Source organism: Leucoraja erinacea, chromosome 33 (genome assembly GCF_028641065.1).
Source record: "Leucoraja erinacea ecotype New England chromosome 33, Leri_hhj_1, whole genome shotgun sequence".
Lineage (NCBI taxonomy): Eukaryota > Metazoa > Chordata > Chondrichthyes > Rajiformes > Rajidae > Leucoraja > Leucoraja erinaceus.
This window is the reverse complement of record NC_073409.1, coordinates 1680106-1698342: the sequence shown is the minus strand read 5'-3', so window position 1 is coordinate 1698342 and position 18237 is coordinate 1680106. Positions and strand designations below refer to the sequence as shown.

The following is an 18237-nucleotide window of genomic DNA, read 5'->3' as shown; positions in this document are numbered from 1 at the left end:
TGTGATACCGCTGGAGAGAGTGCAGCGGAAATTCACCAGATTAAGAGTTTTAGTTTAGAAGAGGAGGAGTGGGCGCAGCGGTAGAGTTGCTGCCTTACAGCACTTGCAGCGCCGGAGACCCGGGTTCGATCTCGACTACGGGTGCTGTCAGTACGGAGTTTGTACATTCTCCCTGTGACCTGTTTTCTCCGAGATCTTCCGTTTCTTCCCACACTCCAAAGACGTAAGGTTTGTGGACTAATTGGCTTGGGTTTGTATACTTGTGTGTAGGCTTCTGTTAATGTGCGGGGATCGCTAGTCGATATGGACTTGATGGGCCTGTTTCTGCGCTATATCTCTAAAACAAAACTAAAAAAACGAAATTTGATCTACTTTAATTGGGTATCTGTGCTCAATTTATTTTAACTGGCACCTCATCGTCTTTCTAATTCCTTGCTTCTGGGAGAAAAAAAACCGTTGAGGTTTACCTTGTTGAATGGTTTCTTGTTCTACGAATCAAATGTTTGCACCATCTGGTGATAACGTGGTAGATAACGGGGCAATGTGAACCTTCATGCGATATCATTTAATTCTGGCTGCTTTTGGTTCAGTAGCATGCTCTTATTTAAAGCCTGTGGCATTTTCATTAAAATTGCAGCACAGACTAAACCAGAATGTTTATAATTCAACCTGATTTAAAGCAAGGAACAGCTTCTGTCAATATCTCACCTTATTTATTGCAATATCAGTGTTTCTTGGAAAATTGTTCGACTGAAGTTTTCTTGGTCAACCCAAAACATCACCCATTCTTCTCTCCAGAGATTCTGCCTGTCCCGCTGAGTTACTCCAGCTTTTGTGTCTATCTTCGGTTTAGACCAGCATCAGCAGTTCCTTGTTACACATAGAGCCTTACAGCGTGAAAACAGGCCCCTCAGCCCAACTTGCCCACACTAGCAAAGACCCCCCTTCTATTCTAGTCCCACCTTCCTGCGTTTGACCGATATTCCTCTAAACCTGTCCTATCCATGTAACATAGAAAATAGGTGCAGTAGGCCATTCGACCCTTCGAGCCATTCAATATGATCATGGCTGATCAAATGTCACCTGTCCAAATGTTTTTTAAACATTGTGATAGTACCCAACTCAACTACCTCTTCCAGCAGCTGGATCCATACACACATAATAAAACGTGGACACTTGAGAGGTTTGCAGAAGTGGGAACCTCAGCATGATTTAAGACCTTCAGGAGAGCAGAAGTAGTTATCGAAGGGGAACAAGAGGCACCGAGAGGCAAGACAGCAATGCAAAGTGTTCTATGAATGCAACCTCTGTTAAAACAAATCAGCACCATAACAAATATGTCTATTACAAAAGTTCTATTTTAAAGAAGAGGGGAATTTCTTTCACTGGAAATGTTCTGCTATATCTTTGTGGATGTTTGCTAAACAAGTCTTACTTGTTCAGTAATTTTTTACATGTTCTGCTTTTTGATGTTCCTAAGATCATACGTTCTAGGAGAGGAATTGGACCATTTGGCCCATTCAATCATGGCTGATCTATTTTTCCCTCTCAATCCCATTCTCCTGCCTTCTACCCATAACTCGACTCCGTTACTAATTAAAATACTATCAATCTCTACCTTAAAAATATCTATTAACTTGGCCTCCACAGCCATCTGTGGCAATGAATTCCTCATATTCTCCACCCTCTGGCTAAAGACATGCGTTAGTCTGGGATTGTGTATGAGATTGCTGCTTTGTTTTTCAGGCAGAGTTACAGGACTATTGGCTTGTTCTGGGTTGGATCGATTCTGATGAGTACTGTAGTATTTGTCTCTGGAAACCTTGTTGGTAGGAACAAACTTTTCACGGGTCTCTGTATCCTGCATTTGACCTTGCATGAGTTTTCTTTGCTATTTCTTTGAGTTATTCTGGATTAAATTAAAGTGTGACTATCCCCTTATCTTTCCCACTCATTCTCTCTATCCAATTATTTTATTGTTTGAACTGTGGGTAACAGAGAAATCCTTTTATGAAATATAGGATTTAAACTGAACGTGATCTAGAGGTTCTAAGGCTAAAATGTGGAAAAGGATGAAGGGAGAAGCAATTGTGCCCCTATTATTACATACTTTTAATAGTAAGTTGTAAGCCACACAACTCGGGCAGCACAGTGGCATGCTGGCATGATCTCTCACAGTGCCAGAGACCCAGGTTCGATCCTGACTTCAGGCGCTGTGGTGCGGAGTTTGCACGTTCTCCCTGTGACAACGTGGGTTTCCTCCGGGTGCCCCTGTTTCCTGCGACCCCCCAAAGACTTGCAGGTTTGTAGGTTAATTGGCCCTTTGTAAATTACCCCTGTTGTCAATAGTCAATTTAATAGTCAATTTAATTGTCATTTGGACCCCTGGAGGTCCAAACGAAATGCCGTTTCTGCGGCCATACATTACACACAAATCGACCCCAGACACAACATAACTACATTTTACATAAACCTCCCCCACATTGTGATGGAAGGCAAAATAAACTTACCTCTCCACTGCACTCTCCCCCCCCCCCCCCCCCGATGTGGAGTCAAAGTCAAAGCCCCCGGCTGGCGATGGCGATTAACGGCCATTAATGGATGATGGAAGGTCGCACACCGGGTCTTGGTGTTAGAGCCCCCAGCGTGCGCTCGCAGATTCCATTCCAAGCCGCGCGGGGCGGTGATGTTAGGCCCCGCTCCAGGAGCTCTTCGACCCCGCAACTCGGGCGGGAGAAGTCGGGGAGTGGATGAGAAAATGGGATAATGAATGGATGATGGAAGGTCAGTGTGGGCCAAGTGGCCTGTTTCCACACTGTATCTCTCATCTAAAACTTAGTTCTGAATCTTTGCTTCGATAGGAAAGTATGGCACCAAAGTTGGCCCTGCCAGTCTCCTGATCATCCCTTACTTTGTTCTTCCAATGTGGGCTGTTCTTCACATCTGCAACCAGCCTTTACCGAACGAGTCGACACCTAAGGTTAGTATCACGAGTCTGTGATTGCGTGTCTTCTTGTACTATTAACCTTGGTGCAAGTGTCAATGCTGCATGCGCTGAGAAGCAAACCCACTCTGTCCAAGAGGCATTCAGTCAACATTTTCAATGGAGAAGGGAAAATGACAGTAAATAACATGGGGTGGTTGGATTAATACTTATATACTATTATTAAAAATGCATGACCTAAAATGTCCATTTAGCTGCTCAATGTTCACCAGTCTCTGAATCCACCCCCACCTTGTGCAGAATTCATGGTAGAAGATTTTGTATCCTTACAAATAATTAAATCTATTTAAAATACTTGAAACTGGCCCCGCAGTGTGTGTTCTCCCAGTGACCACGTGGGTTTTCTCTGGGTGCTCTGGTTTCCTCCCACATCCCAAAAATGTCCAATATTTCAAATATTCGACAGTTAGAGTTTGTATTTTTCATTTTCATTTACTGTGACAATTATCTTATGAGGAAACAAAATGTGCAGGAAGGAACTGCAGGTGCTGGTTTTTACTGAAGATGGACACAAAATGCTAGAGTAACTCAGCGGGGCAGGCAGCATCTCGGGAGAAAAGGAATAGGTGATGTTCCAGGCATGAAGACTCGAAATGTTACCTATTCCTTTTCTCCAGAGATGTTGCCTGACCCGCTGAGTTCCTCCAGCATTTTGTGTCTATCTTCGTCTTATGAGGAACATTTGGACAGGCTGGGATTGTACAAGGGTGATGGAAACATATAAGATTCTGTGCTGGTTTGACAACATGGACGCTGAGAGAATGTATTCTTTAGTGGGAGAACATAGAACCAGCAATTACTGATTAAACATGAGGAACCAGTCAGTTGGACAGAGATGAGGCAAGTTCCTTTTCTCGAAGGTTCATCAGTCTGAGCTCTCTTCCTCAATAGGCAGTTGGTTATTTTTAAGATAGAGGTGGAAAGATCCTTGGGAAGTAAGATGTGAAAGGTTCCTATTGTACGTGAGAATGCAGAGTTGAAGTTATGGTCAGATGAGTACCAACTTTATACATTAGAGATACGGCGAGGAAACTGGCCCTTCGGCCCACCGAGTCCGTGCAGACCAGCGATCATCCCGTATACTAATACTATCCCACACACTAGGGACGATTTACAATTTTACCGAAGGTACTATTTTGACCTACAAACCTGTACCGGAGCACCCGGAGAAAACCTTCACCTTCACGGTGAGAACGTACAAACTCCATACAGACAGCACCCGTAGTCAGGATCGAACCCGGGTCTCTGGTGCTGTGAGGCAACAGCTCTACCCGCTACACCACCGTGCCGCACCTTGAGTCTTATATAGTGGAGTGTGCTTAAGGGTGCGAGTAACTACTTTATGTGCAAATTATGATATGCCTACATAGTCGTTTTAAGATTTAATGCAACATTATGTATTAATTCTAAATGTCTCGTCATGAACATGGTACTTCACACAGGGGAGATTGCACGGAATTGTTACCGCTAATGGTAACTTTTCTCACAGTCATTGTGCCTAGCCTACTATACTTCACCATTATCTATTACAATACTAACTTATTCCACAGTAAAAAATAGCCAGAACACCAGAGAATAATTCAACCAGAGAATAAGATCAAAATTATTTGCGATTAATTCAGCTTGGATTTAAGTCTATTCCACTCCTCGCAATGCTTTTCCACCACCAGACAGTTAGTATTGACGTGGCTGGTATGTGAACAATCTATTTTTAACATGGTCTGGGGTCTGGCAAGAAGTATTTAGAGTATTGTGTTCAGTTCTGGACACCATGTTATAGAAAAGATGTTGTCAAGCTCGATGGTACAGAGAAGATTTACGAGGATGTTGCCAGGACTAGAGGGTGTGAGGTTGAGTAGCCTGGGACTCTAATCGTTGGAGTGCAGGAGAATGATGGGTGATCTTATAGAGGTGTATACAATCACGAGATAAATAGATTGGGTAGATGCACAGAGTCTCTTGCCCAACGTGGGGGAATCAAAGACCAGAGGACATAGGTTTAAGGTGAAGGGAAAAAGATTTAATAGGTATCTGAGGGGTAACTTTTTCACACAAAGGCTGGTGAGTGTATGGAACAAGCTGCCGGAGGAGGTTGATAAGGAAGGGACTATTCCAATGTTTAAGAAACAGTTAGATAGGTACATGGATATGACAGGTGTGGAGGGATATGGGCCAACCACTGGCAGGCGGGACTAGTTTAGCTGGGACATGTTGGCCGCTGTGGGCAAGTTGGGCCAAGGGGCCTGTTTCCATGCTGTATCAGTCTATCACTCTAAGTCCCAAGTGAGTTTGGTGCTGATAGAGTGGTGCAACTTTTAGATGTACTGTCCCACACAATCTGACCTCATAATATTGTATTTATGCCTGCAGATGTAATTGTATTTCAGTTAGGGTGGGGGGAAATTGGCTGAACGGCTCACAGTATCAGCTGTTGCCCATACTCACCCCTTGGCATGCAGTGCTACTGAGGACCATGATCTTTGCAACAAAGGCTAAAGTGGCCAAGATTTTTTTTTTAATTCAATTTCAATTTCAATTTTATTTTTAATCTGTTTTATTATTTATTTATTATTTATTTATTTTTGTTATGATTTTTTTTTTTTTTTTATGATACTGCCTGTAAGGGAAATTCATTTCGTTGTCTCAAATTGAGACAATGACAATAAATTTGAATACAATTGAATACAATACAATACAAAGATCCACTTGGAAAACAAAACGGTGATTCTTGATGAGCAAGACTCAGCGCACCTGGTCACAGGGAGAACGTGCAAACTCTGCATAGATAGCACCTGAAGCCAGGATGGAACCCTGGTCTTTGGCACTGTGAGGTAGCAACTCTACCACTAAGCCTCTTTGGTTGTTGATTATCACCAGCGATCGTAAGCTTTAAATCGTGCGATGAAGTGTTTGAAGTAAAGCATGGTTTCCAACGTTTCAGGAGATTGAGATGGTCCATAAGAGGACCCTGATGCAGAGACCGCTGGACCTGGCGCTGGCCGTATCACTCCTCTTCACCACCAGCTTCAGTATCTTCAGAGGATTGGTGAGGAAAGCATCTTTACTCCCTAATCTCCACACCACCACAATATAATTAGAAGTCAAAGGTATAAGATTGAGCAGCTTTCAGCTTTGTGTTAACTTATTCAATTGCCATGGATCCAACCAGTTACTTTTTAAACAGTGTCTTTGATTTGACAATCAGTCTCCTCCACTCTGGTTTAGTGGGTTCTGTAATGGCTTCTAGAGGCCTAGAGAGAGTGGATATAGAAACATAGAAACATAGAAACATAGAAATTAGGTGCAGGAGTAGGCCATTCAGCCCTTCGTACCTGCCTTCTCTCCATACCCTCTGATCCCCTTGGCCACAAGGGCCACATCTAATGAATCTCCACACTATGGAGAGGATGTTATCAGTATCAGTTCCAGGAGCAGAATTAGGCCATTCGGCCCATCAAGTCTACTCTGCCATTCAATCATGGCTGATCTATCTGTCCCTCTCAACCCTATTCTCCTTCTACCCATAACCCCTGACACCCATACTAACCAAGAATCTGTCAATCTCCACCTTAAAAATACCCAATGACGTGGGAATGTATTCCACAGATTCACTACACTGACTAAAGAAATTCCTCCTCATCTTTCTAAAGGTATATCCTTTTATTCTGAGGCTATGGCCTCTGATCCTAGACTCTCCCACTAGTGGAAACATAAACTTTACATTCACTCTATCCAAGCCTTTCACTATTCGGTAAGTTTCAATGAGGTCCCCTCATCCTAAACTCAGTAGTGGGAGAGTCTAGGAGCATGGGGCCAAGTTAAACTGATCTCATCTGCCATATCCCTATATTCCATGGTAGACAAAAATTCCGAAGAAGAATTTGTCAGTCTGAAGAACGGTTTCGGCCCGAAACGTTGCCTATTTCTTTCGCTCCATAGATGCTGCCGCATCCCGCTGAGTTTCTCCAGCATTTCTGTCTACCTTCGATTTTCCAGCATCTGCAGTTCCTTCTTGAACATTCCCGCTATTCCATGCACTTCCATGTGCCTATCCAAAAGCCTCTTAAACACCACATCATATCTGCTTCCACCACCACCCTGGCAAAACTTTCCAGGCCCCCGTAAATTCTGAATTAAAATTGCCCCGTACATCTCCATTCAACTTTCTCTCCCTCACCCACCATCTATGCTTTCCAGTGTGTTACCTCATGCAGCTGCTTTCGATGGTGGGTGTGATGGTTTCTGTGATGGACCGCACTGTGTCCACCTCTCTCTGCAGCCTCCAGCTGGAGTTGCTGTACCAGGACATAAGCAACCGGTCAGTTCAATTCATGTGCTAAATGTTTCTTGTTGGTCCTAGGTGGCTTTAGACTGTCCCGCCAAGGTGTGTCGGCAATACCTGCAACAACAAGAGCCGTACCTGAGAGATCCTGCGGCTTATCCAAAGATACAGGTAACTCCAGGCCTGTCTCGTTATATGAGTGGCAATTGGTGCTGCTGCCTCATAATTCCAGCAACTAGCATTGGATCGTGACTTTGGATCATGTCTGTGTGGAGTTTGCACGTTCTCTCTGTGACCACATGGGCCTTCTCTCGAGTGCTCCGGTGGGTTTGATTTAGATTTGCCACTGTAAATTGCCGCCAGTATGTAGGGAATGGATGTAAAAGTGGAATGATATAGATCTAAACGGTGCAGGTGGTGCAGCGGTAGAGTTGCTGCCTTACAGCGTTAGAGACCCGGGTTCCTTCCTGACTACGGGTGCTGTCTGTACGGAGTTTGTACGTTCTTCCCCTGACCTGTGTGGGTTTTCTCCGGGTGCTCCAGTTTCCTCCCACACTCCAAAAACGAGCGGGTTTGTAGATGAATTGGTTTTGGTAAAAAAAATGTAATTGTCCCTAGTGTGTAATATAATGCTAGTGTATGGGGGTCGCTAGTCGGCACGGACTCAGTGGGCCGAAGGGCCTGTTTTCATGCTGTGTCTCTAAACTAATCTAAACTAGACTAAACTAGTGTGAACAGGTGATTGATGGTTGGCATGGACTCAACGGGCTGAAGCTATGCTGGTTGGTGAATTGGCTCTTGTAAACTTCACCGTTAGTTGAAAGTTAGTGCATATGGAAGATTTAGGACATTCTAGGTCTTTGTTGAAAGTGAGTTGGTAAGAGGAGTTCATTTCTCTGATGGGGGACAGAGTACTAGAGGACATAATCTTTACATCAAAGCTCGACCATTTAGTGCTGGAATTAGAAGGCATTATATTCGCAAACAAGTGGTAGTGTTGAACTGAGACTTTGGGATGATGAGACCTGAGATGTTGAGATAATGGGAGGTTTTCAAGACTCTTTCATGCTGAAGAACGGGGAGATCCACAGCACAGATGGGCAGTCACCTGAAACCGATAGAGGTACTTGTTTGGAAAGACCATTGAGCTATTTAATAGCCCTGTCACACGGTACGAGTTCATTCCAAGAGCTCTCCTAAGTTTTAAAAAAAATCAAACTCGTGGTAAATATATGGAGAATGAACGTAGCGGTTACGTCGGAGCTCGGGGACATCGCTTAGCGGCTCCTAACGCTAACGGCAGGTACTCGGGAAAACTCGCTAATTGCAGGTAAGCACGGGAAGACTCGTGAAGATTTTTCAACATGTTGAAAAATATCCATTAGAGCCCTGAGTACCGACGAGTGGCCATTACCGTAAATCTCCGAGTTCGAATCAGGGCAAACTCGGTAGAGCTCTTGGAATGAACTCGTACCGTGGGACAGGGGTTTAAGAGAGATAAGTGTTATCCACATAATGAAGGGTGAATTAAACAATTTTCAAAATTTTGTGATAATGTTCCAACTATTTTATTCCCACAAATATATTTTTTAAAGTGTCTGATACCCCCTAATTCAGGCAACATTCTGGTAAACCTCCTCAACATCCTCTCCAAAGCATCCACATATTCCTGTAATGTGGTGACCAGAACTGCACACAATACTCCAAATGCGGCCTAACCAAAGTAATAATTTTAGGGGCAGCCATCTACTCTTTTCATCCAGAGATCCTGCTTGACCCGCTGAGCTACTCCAGCATATTGTGTATATCATAAGGACATAAGGTCATGTGATAGGAGTAGAATTAGGCCATTCGGCCCATCAAGTCTACTCCGCCATTCAATCACGGCTGATCTATCTCCCCCTCCTAACCCAATTCTCCTGCCTTCTCCCCATAACCTCTGACACGCATACTAATCAAGAATCTATCTATATCTGCCTAAAAAATATCCACTGACTTGGTCTCCACAGCCTTCTGTGGTAAATAATTCCACAGATTCGCCACCCTCTGACTAAAGAAATTCATCCTCATCTCCTTCCTAAAGGAACGTCCTTTAATGCTGAGGCTAAGACTTCTACTCCTGGACTCTCCCACTAGTGGAAACATCCTCTCCACATTCACTCTATCCAAGCCTTTCAGTATTCAGTATGTTTCAATGAGGTCTCCTCTCATTGTTCTAAACTTCAGCGAGTACAGGCCCAGTGCCGTCTAAGTTTAACCCATTCATTCCTGTGATCATTCTTTTAAACCTTAATATCTTAATTATTGGTGACCTTTTTTCCTCATACTTTCTTTTGTCTTCCTGTCAGATGCTGGTGTACATGTTCTACTCTGTCCCTTTCAGCGGTGGAGCACTGTATGGTCTTCTGGTTCCTGGATGTTCCTGGCTCCCAGACTTGGCTCTACTGCACGCTGGAGGCCTTGCACAGGTACAATTGTCCCTCGAAGAGTCTGAAGAAGGGTCTCGACCCGAAACATCACCCACTCCTTCTCTCCAGAGATGCTGCCTGTCCCATAGAATTACCCCAGCTTTTTGTGTCTATCTTCGGTTTAAACCAGCATCTGCAGTTCCTTCCTCCAGCTGTCTCTCGTCTCCTCAATAAGAGCATGTTGTATTTCACGTGTAAACACTTTGCTTCTACTTCCTTGAGTTCTGAAGAAACACGTTCCACCTGAAACGCCACCTAATTATATTCTCCAGGAATGTGCCTGACCTGCTGAGTTGCTCCAGCACTTTGTGTCTTTTTGTGTATTAAGCAGCATCTGCAGTTCTTTATTTCTACAGAAATATATGTAATGCCGAGTTCTGCAGGGGCCAGTGTGGAATATGTTTAGTTTAGTTTAGAAATACAACATGGAAACAGACCCTTCAGCCCATTGTCCCCGCCAATCTACAATCACCTGTTCAATCCTAAACACAAAGGGCAATTTACAGAAGCCAATTAACCTGCAAACGTGCACGTCTTTGGAATGTGGGAGGAAACCGGAGACGCCCAAGCTGTCACAGGGAGAACATACAAATTCCGTACAGACAGCACCCGTGGTCAGGATTTAAACCCGGGTCTCTGGCGCTGTGAGGCAGCAACTACACCGCTGCATCACCGTGCCACCCTAAATACAACCAGCCTTTGTCTGTGCGTTTGCACGTGAAGGCTGTTGGGTTATTTGTCTACAAACTACTTAATAATCAGTAGATTGGTCGAGAACTAATAGTCTGAGGTGGGGGTGAGACAATCGTCTCTAAATTTCTCGGCCGTGTTAGGAGATTTTATGCCTAGCCTTGATGGAGTTTTTACAACACAGCAACACTCGCACAGCCACTGACGCCCAGAGACTAAGCACTCTGTAGAAACACTGTGCCTTTCTTCTTAAACTCCCCTCTACAATCAGTCTGAGGATGGGGCTCATATATGTTCTCCAGAGATGCTGCCTGACCCGCTGAGTTACTCCAGCACTCTGTGAAACGTCACCTATCCATGTTCTCCACAGATGCTGCCTGACCCACTGAGTTGCTCCAGCACTCTGTGAAACGTCACCTATCCATGTTCTCCACAGATGCTGCCTAACCTGCTGAGTTGCTCCAGCACTCTGTGAAACGTCACCTATCCATGTTCTCCAGAGATGCTGCCTGACCCGCTGAGTTACTCCAGCACTCTGTGTCCTTTGTCACAATGTTCCTTTCAAAGCCTTTGCGCCTGAACCGGTGGTAAACAGTCAAGTTCCAGCAAATCTAAGAGAGATTCGGACAGATTGACTCATTCCTAGAGTTGAATTCTGAAGACATCTCTATGTGATGCTTGTGATTTTTGCTATTTTTCATATCACCGTCATGTATAATTAGTGTATTCAACTTCATTCCTGAAACTGCCAGCTGGGTCAAAGGGCTTCTCTCTGTCGTTCTTGCCAAGTTTAAGCGGAGTAAAGTATTTAGAATATTTTAATTTGAATTAGTGACTGAGGGACTTTTGATAGATTGTCTGGATTTAATCTTTGTTTAATTTTGCTCTTGCTTGCATGAAGTCTAAATGACAGATGGACAATATGTTTACTGAATCACTTGGTCATTATTCCAGATTGCAGGCTCTCTGGTGTTCTTTATGTAACTGTGGTTTTAGTTTTCAGTTTTAGTTTTAGAGATACAGCATGGAAATTGACTTTTGGCCTACAGAGTCTGTGCCGACCAGTGATCACACCATGCACTAGTTCTATCCTGCACAGTTAGGGACAGCTTACATTATCCTACAAACCTACACGTCTTTGGGACATGGGAGGAAACAGGAGCACCCGGAGAAAACCCACGTGGTTGCAGGGAGAACATAGAAACTGCATATAGTACGTAGTCAGGATTGAACCTGAGTCCCTGGAGCTGTGAGGCTACAACTCTACCACTGCGCCACTGTGAAGGTCACTCAGTAAACGTCATCAGACAGAGTCAGATCTGTGGAAGGGTCTCGACCCAAAACGTCACCCATTCCTTCTATCCACAGATTCTGCCAGTCCCGCTGAGTTACTCCAGCGTTTTGTGCCTATCTCAGATTCAGATTCAGATTCAGATTCAATTTTAATTGTCATTGTCAGTGTACAGTACAGAGACAACGAAATGCATTAAATGCATAAACAAAATGCATCTTCAGTGTCAACCAGCATCTGCAGGTCCTTCCTATACATATAATGTTGTAGATACAGGAGTAAGCTATTCAGCTCCTCATCCTATTCCATAACATTCTGCAGTGATTCATTAAGTAACAGCCATCTCCAGCTCGACTAAATGTCAGGGAGATAAGAATCTGGGTTTGTATACGTATATTTTTACTGTTCTCCACAGCTGCAAATATGACTCATGCATTATCATTAGGGCTTTTCAGAAAATGTCACTTTATGTCATTTCTGTTTTTATAATGCGAAAAAAAGACTAATTATTTTTGGCAATCAACCACACAAAACATTGTCAATTTGCATAATTATCAAATACAGTTTCCAAGGCTGTCATTAAATCTCCGATTAGTTCTGCCTCCAGAAATAACGAGTGCTTCAAAGAAACAAATATCACTGCAAAACAGCAGTTCATTTACTGTAATAAAAAGGAACTGCAAGTGTTGGTTTATTCCAAAAAATGACACAAAATGCTGGAGTAACTCAATGGCAGCATCTCTGGACAAAATGGGCAGGTGATGTTTCAGGATCTCGATCCTGAGCCATTGAGTTACTCCAGTACTTTGTGTGTTTCTTTAGTATACCAGCATCTGCAATTCCTTCCTACGATATTCTTTGATATGAAATTCCCATCACAATGATAGATGACTCTTTCATTGACTGCACTGTTCCAGCTAGGTTATATCGACATTCTCTGATCATCCTTTTAATAAATCAGTCTTTACACTAAAAATATCTGTCTACTTGCTGCAACCTTAAGAATAATGCAAAGTTTAAAATGTATCTCCATCTCCCTAGAGGAGATCGGAGACATGGCCGCTCTTGCCCATAGCCCAGTAATACAGAATATTCCGATTCCACTTTCCAATATCAAGTCAACTTGGCATGGTTTACTTTTTAAAAAAACATTCATGAGAGGCATATTCTTGGCGAGACAATATTTATTGCCTTTAACAAGGAACTGCAGATGGCTGGAAAATCGAAGGTAGACAAAAGTGCTGGAGAAACTCAGCGGGTGCAGCAGCATCTATGGAGCGAAGGAAATAGGAAATCCTGAAGGAAATAGGTAACGTTTCGGGCCAAAACCCTGAAGGAAATAGGTAACGTTTCGGGCCGAAACCCTGAAGGAAATAGGTAACGTTTCGGGCCGAAATCCTGAAGGAATTAGGTAAGGTTTCGGGCCGAAACCCTGAAGGAAATAGGTAACGTTTCGGGCCGAAACCCTGAAGGAAATAGGTAAAGTTTCGGGCCGAAATCCTGAAGGAAATAGGTAACGTTTCGGGCCGAAACCCTGAAGGGTTTCGGCCCGAAACGTTGCCTATTTCCTTCGCTCCATAGATGCTGCTGCACCCGCTGAGTTTCTCCAGCACTTTTGTCTACCTAATATTTAATGCCTCTCTCTAGGTGGCCAGAGAAGGTGAAGCTGGCCAGAAATATGTGAAGAACAAATTTTGTTTTAATTTGAGATCCAAGCTCCAAAGCATCATAGAATGTTTCCCTGAAACACCCCAAAGAACATTCAACATCTGCAAGACCAGGAGCAGACGGGGTTTGATTTAGAGCTTGTATGGTGGACACTACAACTTTGAGAATAAACCTCCATAGCCAGAGTTGGCAATCAGTGTGTTAATGTAATAAGGAGAAACTGCAGGTGCTGCTGCTTAATACCAAAGATGGACACAGAGTGCTGGAGTAACTCAGTGGGTCAGGCAGCATCTGTGGAGAACATGGATAGGTGATGTTTCACAAAGTGCTGGAGTAACTCAGCGGGTCAGGCAGCATCTGTGGAGAACATGGATAGGTGACGTTTCACAGAGTGCTGGAGTAACTCAGCGGGTCAGGCAGCATCTGTGGAGAGCATGGATAGGTGACGTTTCACAGAGTGCTGGAGTAACTCAGTGGGTCAGGCAGCATCTGTGGAGAACATGGATAGGTGACGTTTCACAGAGTGCTGGAGTAACTCAGCGGGTCAGACAGCATCTGTGGAGAACATGGATAGGTGACGTTTCACAGAGTGCTGGAGTAACTCAGTGGGCCAGGCAGCATCTGTGGAGAAATATGTTTTTGCAGGTTCTCTGAATAAGACAGCAGGGTTTTTACAATGATTTTAATGTCTTTAAGGTTTGAGTCTTTTCCTTTAAATCAATCGATCCTTGAAGTATGAAGGTGACCTTTGGCCAGAGGTGATATCTATAATTACTTCAGGGTTTTTGATGATGTTCACTCTTGTATCCCAGTTCGGTGCTAACATACTTGTGTTATATTTGGACATGGTAAACCTCGGTGATACCTTTAAATGGTTGAGAACAAGATAACATTGGACACGCTAGAGGCAGGAAACATGTCCCTGATGTTGGGGGAGTCCAGAACCAGGGGCCACAGTTTAAGAATAAGGAGTAAGCCATTTAGAACAGAGGCGAGGAAACACTTTTTCTCACAGAGAGTGGTGAGTCTGTGGAATTCTCTGCCTCAGAGGGTGGTGGAGGCAGGTTCTCTGGATGCTTTCAAGAGAGAGCTAGATAGGGCTCTTAAAAATAGCAGAGTCAGGGGATATGGGGAGAAGGCAGGAACGGGGTACTGATTGGGGATGATCAGCCATGATTAAATTGAATGGCGGTGCTGGCTCGAAGGGCCGAATGGCCTACTCCTGCACCTATTGTCTAATGTCTATAACAGGAGAGATAATTGGCCCAGAGACTTCACTTACCAAAAATAATTTTGCTTCTTGATAATCTGTAAAATGAATTGATCCCTTTTTCACATGGTTGGGTGATGTAGTGTAAATCCTTAGCAGCTGCTGTAGATGTCACACCTCATCACTGTGGTCCTTTGCTTTCTCTTGCATTAATCTTCTGTCGGGACTGGTTTTGGATCAAGTGAGAGGTTAGAATTTTAAAATCTGTAATCTTATTTTTGGCTGATGTCCGTCATAACTAAGGGTGTAGTCGAATAACCCAACAGCATTCACATGCAGACACACAGGCAAAGGTTAGTTATATTTGGGACTGCATGGTGGTGCAACGGTAGAGTTGCAGCCTTATAGCGCCAGACAATCGGGTTCAATCCTAACTAACGATGCTGTCTGTACAGAGATTCAGATTCAATTCAATTTTAATTGTCTTGTCAGTGTACAGTACAGAGACAACGAAATGCATTTAGCATCTCTTGAAGAGCGACATAGCAAACGTTTGGGGAAAATAATAATAAGTGCAGGGGGGGGGGGGGGGGGGGGGGGATTGGCATCAGCCGAGGTACGTTGTTGAGTAGAGTGACAGCCGCCGGAAAGAAGCTGTTCCTCGACCTGCTGGTTCGGCAACGGAGAGACCTGTAGCGCCTCCCGGATGGTAGGAGGGTAAACAGTCCATGGTTGGGGTGAGAGCAGTCCTTGGCGATGCTGAGCGCCCTCTGCAGACAGCGCTTGCTTTGGACAGACTCAATGGAGGGGAGCGAGGAACCGTTGATGCGTTGGGCAATTTTCACCACCCTCTGCAATGCCTTCCGGTCTGATACAGAGCAGTTGCCATACCATACTGTGATGCAGTTGGTAAGGATGCTCTCGATGATGCAGCGGTAGAAGTTCACCAGAATCTGAGGAGACTGATGGACCTTCTTCAGTCTCCTCAGGAAGAAGAGACGCTGATGAGCGTTCTTGATCAGAGTAGAGGTATTGTGGGTCCAAGAGAGGTCATCGGAGATGTTGACTCCCAGGAACCTGAAGCTAGAAACACATTCCACCTCCGTCCCGGTAATGTGGATGGGGGTGTGCGTGCCGCCTCTGGACTTCCTGAAGTCTACAATGAGCTCCTTGGTCTTCTTGGAGTTAAGGGCCAGGTTGTTGTCAGCGCACCATGCTGCTAAGTGCTGGACCTCCTCCCTGTAGGCCAGCTCATCGTTGTTGCTGATGAGGCCAATCACCGTTGTATCATCTGCATACTTGATGATGGTGTTAGTACCATGTACAGGTGTGCAGTCATAGGTGAAGAGGGAGTAGAGGAGGGGGCTCAGATAGGTTACACATTCTCCCCCTGACCATGTGGGCTTTCTTCAGGTGCTCTGGTTTCCTCCCGCATTCCAAAGATGTGCAGGTTTGTGGGTTAATTGGCTTTGGTAAAATAGCAAATTGTCCCCAGTGTGTAGGATAGTGCTTGCGTGCAGGAATCGCTGGTCGGCGCAGACTTGATGGGCTGAAGGGCCTGTTTCCGTGCTGTATCTCTAAACAAAAATAAACCAATCTATACCTCAAGACGTGCTATACAGTCTCAGAGTCAGAGTCATACAGTGTGGAAATAGGCACTTTGACCCAACATGCCCACACCAGCCAACATGCCCCATCTACGTCAGTCCCACCTGCCTGTGTTTGGCACATATCCCACCCTATCCATGTACCTGTCTAAATGTATTTTAAACATAACGGTAGTGGCTGCTTCAAATATCTCCTCCCAAAGCCCGTTTCAAATACCTACCACCCTTTGTGTAAAAAATAAATTACCTCTCATGTTCCTATAAAATCTTTCACCCCTCACCCTCAACCTATGTCCACTAGTTGTTGATTCCACTCCTCTGGGTAAAGGACCCTGTGCATTTACCCAATCTATTCCTTTCATGATCTTATAAACCTCTTCTGCTGAACTTCATTAGTGTTATTGACTGAGGATACATTTCAAGAGAGAGATATTATCCCAAAGCATTGATTGCCATCTCCACGGTGATGTGTAGAAGAACAGTTGTCCCTTATCTGACATTGATAGAATATTCCCATTGTTATGTGTTATCTTGGCTGCCGCTTTATGTAATTACAGATTAATTAAACACATTCAGATATTCGGAGCTTGGAGAAGGTTTTATCTCCCCCCCACCCCCTGTTTTAACTAGGAAAATTAAGGCAAGAACGAAAATATTCACATCCTTAACTCCATCTTGATACAACATTTCTAATTGATTGAAGCCATGGTCTGAAACATGACACGAATTGTAACCTTTCATCTGCTGGATACAAGTTTCATCCTTGTTTCTTTTGGAAACATTTGGAAGAGGAAAATATTTAAGGGCCAGTCCCACTTGGCAATTTTTTTCGGCGACTGCCAGCATCATTGACTGACGTGTCAGGTCATCGAAAAATTCGCGACGTGACGCAGCGTGGTGTGTGTTTTTTCAAGTGTCGCAAATCTGCTGGATTTTGAAAATGTTCAAATCCTTTGACGACACTGATATGACGCTGGCAGTCGCCGAAAATAATCGGCAAGTGGGACAGGCCCTTTAGCAGGATGAGGTGGAACCCCATTATAACTCACCGAATAGTGAAAGCCCTGGATAGAGTTGATATGGAGAGGATGTTTCCAAGAGTGGGAGAGACTGGGATCAGAGGGAACAGCCTCAGAATAATAGGACATACTGTTAGAAAAGAGGTGAGGAGGAATTTCTTTAGTCAGAGGGTGGTGAATTACTACAGACGGCTGTGGAGGCTGTCAGTGGGCATTTCAAGGCGGAATTTGACATATTCTTTATTAGTACAGGTGTCAGGGGTTATGGGGAGAAGGCAGAAGAATGGGGTTAGGAGGGAGAGATAGATCAGCTATGATTTTAATAGCAAAGTAGACTCAATGACCCTAATTCTGCTCCAATTAATTATGAAAAGGTGTATATCCCCAGGTAAAACCTGAAGTGAGTTTTGAGAAATGAACCATTCTGATATATTCTGGGCGATTCTCCTATGTCATGAAAAGGCATGAAGCATTTTGGGGAAAAGCCTGAAGTAAGGAATGGTGCTGATATATTGTTTGCACTACATACGTGTACACTGTGGCAGTTGTGGCATGGAGAAAGATCACCATGGGAACCTGCTCCAGAATATTGAGCAGAGGCTATAACTGTGCAGAAACAAATCCAGCTTTGTGTGTGAATAATTTATAGAAGCTAGCCTCGCTGAGGATATTTTTAGAAGAGAGGAAGTTTAAAAAAAAATAATGATTTAATAGAGATGAGGCAGCTGATAGATGTGGAGGGTAGAAGCTGTTTCTACTCGAAATATCTAAAACTACTGGACAGAGCTTCATCCATCTGAGGTGAGAGGGGCAAAGATTTAAAGAGATGTGTGGGGTAGTGTCAGGAATCCGATGGTGGACACAGATATGTCTGAAAAAGGGTCTCGACCCAAAACATCACCCATTCCTTCTCTCCAGAGACGCTGCCTGTCCCGCTGAGTCACTCCAGCATTTTGTGTCTATCTTCGGTTTAAACCAGCATCTGCAGTTCCTTCCTA

General features: G+C 44.1%; 1 protein-coding gene across 4 annotated transcripts in view; it reads left to right on the top strand.

Annotated features, from left to right (window-relative positions):
* Nucleotides 1–18237, top strand: part of LOC129712537 (transmembrane 6 superfamily member 1-like) — a 45981-nt gene that overhangs the window by 22448 nt on the left and 5296 nt on the right. For all 4 annotated transcript variants that reach the window (XM_055661019.1, XM_055661018.1, XM_055661016.1 and 1 more), the window contains 5 exons: nucleotides 1747–1829; nucleotides 2862–2980; nucleotides 5946–6050; nucleotides 7365–7457; nucleotides 9635–9754. In XM_055661019.1, the coding sequence (XP_055516994.1) occupies nucleotides 1747–1829; nucleotides 2862–2980; nucleotides 5946–6050; nucleotides 7365–7457; nucleotides 9635–9754 (520 nt within the window). The remainder of the gene's footprint in view (nucleotides 1–1746; nucleotides 1830–2861; nucleotides 2981–5945; nucleotides 6051–7364; nucleotides 7458–9634; nucleotides 9755–18237) is intronic.